The sequence below is a fragment of the Sitophilus oryzae genome, unplaced genomic scaffold (assembly GCF_002938485.1).
Source record: "Sitophilus oryzae breed Bouriz unplaced genomic scaffold, Soryzae_2.0 scaffold_1559_pilon_pilon, whole genome shotgun sequence".
Taxonomy (NCBI): Eukaryota; Metazoa; Arthropoda; class Insecta; order Coleoptera; family Curculionidae; genus Sitophilus; species Sitophilus oryzae.
Window position 1 is genome coordinate 726371 of NW_022146235.1, and position 11646 is coordinate 738016.

The following is an 11646-nucleotide window of genomic DNA, read 5'->3' on the forward strand; positions in this document are numbered from 1 at the left end:
TAAATTCAGGTCTTGAAATTAACGATTCTGCCCCGTATCGACCTTCCCACATTGTTATAAGTTTAACAGAAGAATGCTTACGGATATTTTCCATGGTTTTACCGAAAACCGCGTTGTTCATCAATTTAAACAAATTCTTTTCAAAATCATTTTTTGAAGCTTGCCTGAGCCGTGTGTTTAAATCAATATACGATTTTAACCAGGGAGACTGATTAAATTCTAAAACACGATGAATTTTTCTTACTCTAACGCCTAAAGCTAAAGCTTGTTGTAAATTTTTATAGTGAACACATATTCTTTTTTATCATATAACGTGGCTAATAATTTAGAATTTTTAGACCCTTTAGGTATATCATGTTCAGGACAAGGGGGTAGATCAGAAAAGAAATCATGCACCTCGGATGGAATATACAGGTCGACTTCTAATATATATCCCTTATTTGACTCATTGCTAATATTCTGAATATTTAAATTTGAAATTTCATTTTCGTTAAGCCATTTAAAACCGCCATATGGAAGGTATTGTGACATGGCCCACCCGTATTGATTATTAATATCGAAATACATAAGATAGGTTTCGTCTTTAGAGGAGTCGTACGATGGAATGTACTTATTGTTCGCTTCAGCGTACCTTTTCGAGCATTGACTCAGACCGCCCCGAATTCCCTTTTCAATGAAGAGTACCATATCCAAATCTGTAAGGAGTTCAAGTTTTTTAATATCAGATTTCCTCATTTGAAATAACATACATTGCCAAGCGTATCCGGGAAGAGTATAAGTGTGAGCTGGATCCAAACAATAAGTTTTATGGGACGTAGTTCTAAACTGCTCAAAGATATCAGCCAGTAAAAGAATATCTACTTTCATATACAGTTCTGAATAATCACGCATATTTTGACAATTAAAAATATTCCAAACTGTTTTAGCATGCGCATAATCTTTATCATTGATATATGAATCATTTAATTTATTGTAAAAGGCGGGTTTAGGAGGTAGTTGAGTTTCATTCAGTTTATTCCAATCATCCATGAAATCATATGGGAAAATACCTTTTCGAGTAAGCAAATTGAAATGTTCTTCGTTTAAGTGTGGAAATTCCGACTTTAGAATTGGATATTCCGATAGATTAGAAGCTAAAGTATCCAGGCTTGATGCCATGAATCTAAAACTATCTAGAAACCTAAATTGAACAAAATTTCCGGGCACATGTTTAGTTACTGATATATATTTTTCTTTATTGACGGGCAATACATCAATAGATCCTTCTACTTCTGCCAGGGCCTTAATCAGCAGATGTCCGTCGTACGAACTAAAGTTGTGAAATAAAACGGGGACTATATGTTTATCTTGAAAATTTAAATTGCATTTTTCATGGGCCGCACCTCGATATCTCCCCGTTAGATGGCAGTGATCTCTAACTTTTTTATCATCGGTATTAAAAGGAGATTCACATATATGACATAATTTAGAATTTAAAAAAGCTCGCGTTTGTTGTTGTGTTAAGGGATCCATAGGCAAATCGCAAAGGAAAACCGTTTCCACATTTTCGGCGAAATCAAACAGTTCTTTAACAAACCATTCAATACAGTCCGGTCCTGTGTACGATTTATAAAACGAGAGCGAATCATCGTAATCACATTTAACATAGTATCCTACGCTAAACGGTATATGTGATTGATATTTTTGAGTGTTTTTAATTTTGTTATCTTCGGTGGGTATTAAAAGGCATTCAGAGTCGGCATAAATTGTGAAAGGAACTTTAGTTTTAAATGAAAAATCTTTAAATTCAATCCACTTTTTATCGTTTTGTGGAAGTTTTGGAAGAGGGCCACTATTATGGTTTATACAGTCTTTTAAATGTAAATTTAATTTGTCTTCATCATAGAAATAGTGAAGACACCTGTCACATATAATTTTTTTTCTACAGTCCTTGTTTATCTGGCTTGAAACTAAACGCGATAAATTTTTGATCCATACATAATGAAATTTAACAGGAGTAAATATTTGCTCCTCGTTATCTGAACTGAAATAATTGTCTTGTATCATAAGGAGATTGATATGCCGTTCTAGTTTATTTTTAGTTAGATGAGTAGGAATAACGCTGAAAGATTTATTTAATTGTTCCAACCTGTATACATTAATCGATAAATTATTTTGTTTTTCAAATCGGGGAATTTGTTTAAGAGTCATAGGAAATTGAATGCCTTTTAAATTAAGTACTTTTTGAGGATCTGGGTAAGAAGAAGTTCTATCAGCAATTTTTGATGGTGCAGGATACAGATATGATAGTACGGCCCACGCAAAACACATATCATCGGAATTTTGGACATTTACACAAGCCTCTTTTCTTTTTATTTGTGTGGGAAGATCGATATAGGTACCTGCTCTTAAAGGATTATATTTATTTATATTTACTGTTAAATTTTTAATTTCAGATAACGCCCAACCGCTATCTTTTTCTTGAAATTCTTCCAATTCAACTAGCAAAGAATTTTGAATATGATTAACAAACCAATCATCTAAATTGTAATCTTTATAAATTATTCCGTTTTTAGTATTTAAATATTTTAATTCGGTCTTTACCTGATCTGCTTTATTGATAGTAAACTCTCCAGAAAACACACCATTAACCTTCAAGGCATCAACCTTTTTCAGCATATTCTGAATTCGTCTTTTGAACAAGGCCTTACAGTCATTCAAAAACAGTTTCGGATCCGTATGATGAAGGTTGATAATAACGCCCGTTCTAACGCGAGAATCGAAAGCAGAGTGCAAATCTTCCCATTCGACGCGAGAACAGGCAGTCGCTTTCTTTTTATTGAGACCCGCCCCTTTCTTTTGTTTTAATTGAAATTGTTGCCTTAGAGTTTTCACATTAATAAGAGCGGCTTGTAATTTTTGTTTTTCGGCAACCGTCGAAGCATTTTTTAATGCATAATTTATATGCCTAGTAGCCTTAGTACACTCGCGAAGTCCTTTCCGAAGTAGTTCATCGTTACCTTTCTCCCGAAAAATTCCGAGTAAGGCAGCGATATGCTTAATAAGGTCAACGACAAAAGACATCACACTAAAAAAGAGAGACACACTTTAAACACGTCTTAACTCTTCAAGAGCCAAATCAAAACTAGCACTTTTCAATCGCCAACGCTTTATTTATATGTTTTGTATGGTTTCCGTTTCCTCTAAAAATCTCCAATAAATATTTAAGTAAAATTAAACTTTGTGCATAGGTCTTATCTACATCCGCCGGATGTCGGGTGTAGATAATTATATCAGAAATTTTTGATGCGGTTTTGAAAGGAAATGATGATTCTGCCCACTAATGAATAGTTTGTGGAATGACAATTAGTCGCCTAACGGATGTTATTGTTAAAATTGAGAATATTCCAGGAAAACATGATATCATACCGGAAACTACAAAGTCCGATTAAAAATAATACCGACTGCAAACTCTGATAAGGAATAAATGTTGCACAATGTGTTTTTCACCGTCATACCGGAAACCGCAAAGACTGATTACTTCTTTTTTTATTCTACATGTATTACCACCAAGTTTGATTTATTTTATTTTACTTAAATATTTATCGCTAAAACCGAGCGGTGATTTCATCACGTATTGCTTTTACACCATATATTTTACAGTTTATTTTTTCACACCGTATATATTCAAAAAATATTTTTATGTAATTATTAATTTTTCCACACTATATTTTCTGTTAAATTACCCAATACCATCGTTGATAATTTTTTCAACGATATTTTGATGGACCATCGGGCTAATACAATTTCAAATGTGTGTTCCTGTAAGTCCAAAATTATTTCTATAGAAAAATAGATCGAACAAAACAATATATCATGAGTATATGAGTATAGAAGATAATTAGAATAAAATAGGGTAGATAATTTGAATAAATGTGTAATGTGAGGGGCCCATTTAAAGAAATTCAAACTAATGATATATGTAAAAGTCTAAAAAGATTACAATTATGTTACACGGTAATCAAGAGCTATATTATATGGGTAAACGTTTTTCTTTGTAGTAGCTATACCAAAAAAATATTGAGAAAATTTCAAACTAATTGGTTTACATTTTGAAAAATCTTTCTTAACGACAGCTATTAGGTTTGATCCGCTATAGATTCGATTAAAAATATGTGAAACATTCAAAGACCTAAGCTTTAGCCGATGTAGGGCTAACCGCTCTATCAGACCTGTTGACCCGATCGAGCTGGTCCAACAGGGTGGTTTCCAACAGACCCGATTGCGACAGACCCGATTGCGACAGATCAAAATGTAAACCAATTAGTTTGAAATTTTCTCAATATTTTTTTGGTATAGCTATTACAAAGAAAAACGTTTACCCATATAATATAGCTCTTGATTACCGTGTAACATAATTGTAATCTTTTTAGACTTTTACATATATCATTGGTTTGAATTTCTTTAAATGGGCCCCTCACATTACACATTTATTCAAATTATCTACCCTATTTTATTCTAATTATCTTCTATACTCATATACTCATAATATATTGTTTTTGTTCGATCTATTTTTCTATAGAAATAATTTTGGACTTACAGGAACACACATTTGAAATTGTATTAGCCTGATGGTCCATCAAAATATCGTTGAAAAAATTATTAACGATGGTATTGGGTAACTTAACAGAAAATATAGTGTAGAAAAATTAATAATTACATAAAAATATTTTTTGAATATATACGGTGTGAAAAAATAAACTGTAAAATATATGGTGTAAAAGTAATACGTGATGAAATCACCGCCCGGTTTTAGCGATAAATATTTAAGTAAAATAAAATAAATCAAACTTGGTGGTAATACATGTAGAATAAAAAAAGAAGTAATCAGTCTTTGCGGTTTCCGGTATGACGGTGAAAAACACATTGTGCAACATTTATTCCTTATCAGAGTTTGCAGTCGGTATTATTTTTAATCGGACTTTGTAGTTTCCGGTATGATATCATATTTTCTTGGAATATTCTCAATTTTAACAATAACATCCGTTAGGCGACTAATTGTCATCCCACAAACTATTCATTAGTGGGCAGAATCATCATTTCCTTTCAAAACCGCATCAAAAATTTCTGATATAATTATCTACATCCGGCATCCGGCGGATGTAGATAAGACCTATGCACAAAGTTTAATTTTGCTTAAATATTTATTGGAGATTTTTAGAGGAAACGGAAACCATACAAAACATATAAATAAAGCGTTGGCGATTGAAAAGTTTTAGTTTTGATTTGGCTCTTGAAGAGTTAAGACGTGTTTAAAGTGTGTCTCTCTTTTTTAGTGTGATGTCTTTTGTCGTTGACCTTATTAAGCATATCGCTGCCTTACTCGGAATTTTTCGGGAGAAAGGTAACGATGAACTTCTTCGGGAAGGACTTCATGAGTGTACTAAGGCTACTAGGCATATAAATTATGCATTAAAAAATGCTTCGAGTGTTGCCGAAAAGCAACAATTACAAGCGGCTCTCATTAATGTGAAAACTCTAAGGCAGCAATTTAAATTAAAACAAAAGAAAGGGGCGGGTCTCAATAAAAAGAAAGCGACTGCCTGTTCTCGCGTCAAATGGGAAGATTTGCACTCTGCTTTCGATTCTCGCGTTAGAACGGGCGTTATTATCAACCTTCACCATACGGATCCGAAACTGTTTTTGAATGACTGTAAGGCCTTGTTCAAAAGACGAATTCAGAATATGCTGAAAAAGGTTGATGCCTTGAAGGTCAATGGTGTGTTTTCTGGAGAGTTTACTATCAATAAAGCAGATCAGGTAAAGACCGAATTAAAATATTTAAATACTAAAAACGGAATAATTTATAAAGATTACAATTTAGATAATTGGTTTGTTAATCATATTCAAAATTCTTTGCTAGTTGAATTGGAAGAATTTCAAGAAAAAGATAGCGGTTGGGCGTTATCTGAAATTAAAAATTTAACAGTAAATATAAATAAATATAATCCTTTAAGAGCAGGTACCTTTATCGATCTTCCCACACAAATAAAAAGAAAAGAGGCTTGTGTAAATGTCCAAAATTCCGATGATATGTGTTTTGCGTGGGCCGTACTATCATATCTGTATCCTGTCTCTTCAGAAGTTGCAAAAAGAACTTCTTCTTATCCAGATCCTCAGAAAGTATTAAATTTAAAAGGCATTCAATTTCCTATGACTCTTAAACAAATTCCGCGATTTGAAAAACAAAATAATTTATCGATTAATGTATACAGGTTGGAACAATTAAATAAATCTTTCAACGTTATTCCTACTCATCTAACTAAAAATAAACTAGAACGGCATATCAATCTCCTTATGATACAAGACAATTATTTCAGTTCAGATAACGAGGAGCAAATATTTACTCCCGTTAAATTTCATTATGTATGGATCAAAAATTTATCGCGTTTAGTTTCAAGCCAGATAAACAAGAAACATGGAAAAAAAATTATATGTGACAGGTGTCTTCACTATTTCTATGATGAAGACAAATTAAATTTACATTTAAAAGACTGTATAAACCATAATAGTGGCCCTCTTCCAAAACTTCCACAAAACGATAAAAAGTGGATTGAATTAAAGATTTTTCATTTAAAACTAAAGTTCCTTTCACAATTTATGCCGACTCTGAATGCCTTTTAATACCCACCGAAGATAACAAAACTAAAAACACTCAAAAATATCAATCACATATACCGTTTAGCGTAGGATACTATGTTAAATGTGATTACGATGATTCGCTCTCGTTTTATAAATCGTACACAGGACCGGACTGTATTGAATGGTTTGTTAAAGAACTGTTTGATTTCGCCGAAAATGTGGAAACGGTTTTCCTTTGTGATCTACCAATGGATATGCTTACTCCTGAACAAACGCGAGCTTTTTTAAATTCTAAATTATGTCATATATGTGAATCTCCTTTTAATACCGATGATAAAAAAGTTAGAGATCACTGCCATCTAACGGGGAGATATCGAGGTGCGGCCCATGAAAAATGCAATTTAAATTTTCAAGATAAACATATAGTCCCCGTTTTATTTCACAACTTTAGTTCGTACGACGGACATCTGCTGATTAAGGCCCTGGCAGAAGTAGAAGGATCTATTGATGTATTGCCCGTCAATAAAGAAAAATATATATCAGTAACTAAACATGTGCCCGGAAATTTTGTTCAATTTAGGTTTCTAGATAGTTTTAGATTCATGGCATCAAGCCTGGATACTTTAGCTTCTAATCTATCGGAATATCCAATTCTAAAGTCGGAATTTCCACACTTAAACGAAGAACATTTCAATTTGCTTACTCGAAAAGGTATTTTCCCATATGATTTCATGGATGATTGGAATAAACTGAATGAAACTCAACTACCTCCTAAACCCGCCTTTTACAATAAATTAAATGATTCATATATCAATGATAAAGATTATGCGCATGCTAAAACAGTTTGGAATATTTTTAATTGTCAAAATATGCGTGATTATTCAGAACTGTATATGAAAGTAGATATTCTTTTACTGGCTGATATCTTTGAGCAGTTTAGAACTACGTCCCATAAAACTTATTGTTTGGATCCAGCTCACACTTATACTCTTCCCGGATACGCTTGGCAATGTATGTTATTTCAAATGAGGAAATCTGATATTAAAAAACTTGAACTCCTTACAGATTTGGATATGGTACTCTTCATTGAAAAGGGAATTCGGGGCGGTCTGAGTCAATGCTCGAAAAGGTACGCTGAAGCGAACAATAAGTACATTCCATCGTACGACTCCTCTAAAGACGAAACCTATCTTATGTATTTCGATATTAATAATCAATACGGGTGGGCCATGTCACAATACCTTCCATATGGCGGTTTTAAATGGCTTAACGAAAATGAAATTTCAAATTTAAATATTCAGAATATTAGCAATGAGTCAAATAAGGGATATATATTAGAAGTCGACCTGTATATTCCATCCGAGGTGCATGATTTCTTTTCTGATCTACCCCCTTGTCCTGAACATGATATACCTAAAGGGTCTAAAAATTCTAAATTATTAGCCACGTTATATGATAAAAAAGAATATGTTGTTCACTATAAAAATTTACAACAAGCTTTAGCTTTAGGCGTTAGAGTAAGAAAAATTCATCGTGTTTTAGAATTTAATCAGTCTCCCTGGTTAAAATCGTATATTGATTTAAACACACGGCTCAGGCAAGCTTCAAAAAATGATTTTGAAAAGAATTTGTTTAAATTGATGAACAACGCGGTTTTCGGTAAAACCATGGAAAATATCCGTAAGCATTCTTCTGTTAAACTTATAACAATGTGGGAAGGTCGATACGGGGCAGAATCGTTAATTTCAAGACCTGAATTTAAAAGCAGCACCATAATTAATGAAAACCTTATAATAATTGAATTATCTAAATCTGAAATATATTTTAATAAACCAATTTATGTGGGAATGTGTATTTTGGATTTAGCGAAAACCACAATTTACGATTTCCATTATAATTATATGAAAAAAACTTTTTCCGATTGTACCGTTCTGTATACTGATACCGATTCGCTGATTTATGAAATTAAAAATCAAGACGTCTATGATGTAATAAAACGAGATTGTTCGCTGTACTTTGACACCAGCGACTACTCTCCAGATAATATTTATAGTATTCCTCTAGTAAATAAAAAAATTCTCGGTATGATGAAGGATGAAAATAGCGGACGTATTATGACTCATTTTGTTGGCCTTCGATCTAAAATGTATGCAACAAAATTATATTATACACCTATGGAGCTAGAACAGAAAGAAATCGCATTTGAAAAAAAGGGGGAAGAACGACAAGAAATTGAAAATTATCTGAAAAACATTGGTTTAACAAAAAAGATTAAGGGGGTTAAAAAATCTGTTATTAAAAATTGTATTACATTTGATGATTACGTTGACTGTTTGAAGAGTTGTAATGAAAAAAAATTTTGCAAACGTTAATACGATCTAGTAAGCATAATATTTATACCATAAAGCAGTCGAAAATTGGGTTAAGTCCCCATGACGATAAGAGACATCTAATTAAGGGCTCTGTTCAGACTTTACCGCATGGACATTGCTCCATAATGGATACTTAGTTTATTATATATGTATGTTTGTATGTATGAATGAGTTCGTGTGCATGTGTATAATAAAAAACAAATTATTATTAGTTAAAAAATATAAAAAAAAATATGAAAAAAATAAATGGTATAAATAACAAATAAATAAAAAAATAAAAAAAAAAAAAAAAAAAAAAAAAAAAAAATAAAAAAATAAAAAAATAAAAAAATAAAAAAATTATTGGCGAATTAAAGAGCCGTCTGGATTAATTTTTAGATCTGTGCTCGTGCCGCTACTGCCTACTCTAGTAATTTGTTTGGAGTGAATGGGTGTGTGAATGTGTCCCCAACAATGTAGCTATGCCTTTGACGCGGCGTTGGGGCTTAAGATTGTTTTTGTAGTAAATTATTGGTTATAAAAGCAATCAACTAAATTAGCTACACACCTCGTATATTAACCTTATTCTACACACCGTATATTAACCTTATTCTACACACCTCGTATATTCCAAGAACTGGTGTTATGGTGTTGTTTCCTGTTTATCATTCGGCCTTCACATTATATTTTTAGCTACAAAATCATCAGTTTGTTTCTAACTTTTAACGGTACTGCATCAAGAAATTTATTGTGTATTTTCAGTGCGTTTAGTGAAAAGGACTATTGAAGAAGAAAAAGGGTGTAAGTGTATGTGTTGAGTGAATGGATAATAATAATACATATAAACCTCGTAAGTACGTATTTTTAGTAATACGCTTTGTTTTTTGATTTAATACTCTTAAATTTATTTTCGTTTCGATAAATATTAAAGTTTTTTACATTACAAAGGGTTTTTGCGGGTATACTCTTGCTGTAATTTTTCTGATTATTTCTGCCGCCGCCACACCTAGTTTTTTTTTTGGCGTGCTGATTTTGACGTTTGATAACGATGTTTACCGAAGTTAAACGATGGGCTATTGTCCTTGTATATATATTTTTAAAATTTTTCTGTTGGAGCTTGCGCCGAGAGCCACACCTAGCGTCGATTTTGACAATGTTTACCGAAGTTAAACGATGGGCTATTGTCCTTGTATATTTTAAAAATTTTTCTGTTTATTTCGGAGCTTGCGCGCCACACCTAGTTGACATTTGACGTTTGACTTAATACTTTTAATCTTTTAGTAAAGAAATGTCTTTTGGTTTAATGCTCTTAAATTAATTTCAATACCCCTCACAATCGTTATGTTTTGCATTATAATATGTACATATTTTTAATTTTTTTCTGTTTACTTTGGAGCTTGCGCGATGTTCGGTTTTGGCGTACCACTTATGACATAGTTGACGTTTGACATTTAATCTTTGTTTTGATTCCCAATACTCTTAAATTAATTAATCGTTATGTTTTTATAATAAATCATTGAGCTATACGTATATATTTTATTACCATTTTTGCTAAACTATCCTATAAACTATTAATTAGTGGGGCTTGCGCGCGCGCGACAAAGGACAGTGCCACACCCCAGCGCGCTTACGATAACAACCGATGTTTGCCGAAGTCAACTTTGTTTACCTAAACTTTTTCCTTTTGAATTGCATCTAATTACTTTGCGCTTATTAGTTCTTATTGTTAATATCTATAGGTACTTACCGTGCGCCGCCGCCGCCGCTACAGCCGCCGTATCCTCCTCCTCCTAAACAAAGCTGATGTAGACGGAATAGCTATTGTGGTAAGTAAATAATATTTTTAATCTACGCTATTATTTTATTTTTGATAAATCAATGGTGCTAATAATAATAAATTTGGGGGGCCCCCACCAGGTATATGGCATTTGGTGAATAGCGCTCGTATATGGTATTTGACTTGTGTACGAACGTCGTTCATTACGTGATCTATACCTTTGAGACAACTTTAAATTGGGGCCCTCATATAGGCATACCTACAATTAATTTTAAATGCGTTTGTGGTTATGTTGATTAAGGCGTTAGCTTGGCGATCGACAGGTCCGTGGTTCAATCCCTACACCGAACTTTTTTATTAAAAATAAATTAAACTGTATGACGTTAGGCGGATGACGTCATGCGTATAAATTGACTTATTAAGGTTCAGAGGTGATGACTCATGCGTCACGGTTGGTGGCGTCATACGTCTGGCGCCAGAATTCCTGGAATTTGGTGTCTGGACCGGAAGTGACTGCGCAATATGAGTCCGAGATGCTCCAAACTGCTGTGACCTTGAATTGGTCAAAAAACGACAGAATGGACCTTCATAAGAAAAAGCATGGGATTTTGCTGCCGAATTCCCCTTGCCTATCTACTACCGAGTAATTAGGAAATAACTAAAAAAACTGTTTTTCTCAAAAGCATGTTTTGTGGCTTGCTACTGAAGTACAAATATTAAAGAATTAATATTATATCAAAATATTATTTTATTTTATGTCAATATAAAACAAAATTAATTATAAAATATCGTCTGGAGGTAGATTTTCCAATCTCCACTGGAAAAAAGGACAAAAATCTCTAATCATATTAAACATTTTTACAGAAATCGTAGTCATGTCAAGACAAATTATGCAAA

General features: G+C 32.8%; 2 protein-coding genes across 2 annotated transcripts; one reads left to right on the plus strand and one right to left on the minus strand.

The window, feature by feature from the left end:
- Positions 1-258: 258 nt before the first annotated feature.
- On the minus strand, positions 259-3120 carry LOC115879023. The gene has a single exon (XM_030895651.1). It carries the CDS (start codon positions 3061-3063, stop codon positions 259-261), a length of 2805 nt encoding a protein of 934 aa, XP_030751511.1. The 5' UTR covers positions 3064-3120.
- Positions 3121-5319: 2199 nt separating this feature from the next.
- On the plus strand, positions 5320-10776 carry LOC115879024. The gene is made up of 3 exons (XM_030895652.1): positions 5320-6535; positions 6604-8730; positions 10712-10776. Exons 1-3 carry the CDS (start codon positions 5320-5322, stop codon positions 10774-10776), a joined length of 3408 nt encoding a protein of 1135 aa, XP_030751512.1.
- The last annotated feature ends 870 nt before the right edge of the window (positions 10777-11646 follow it).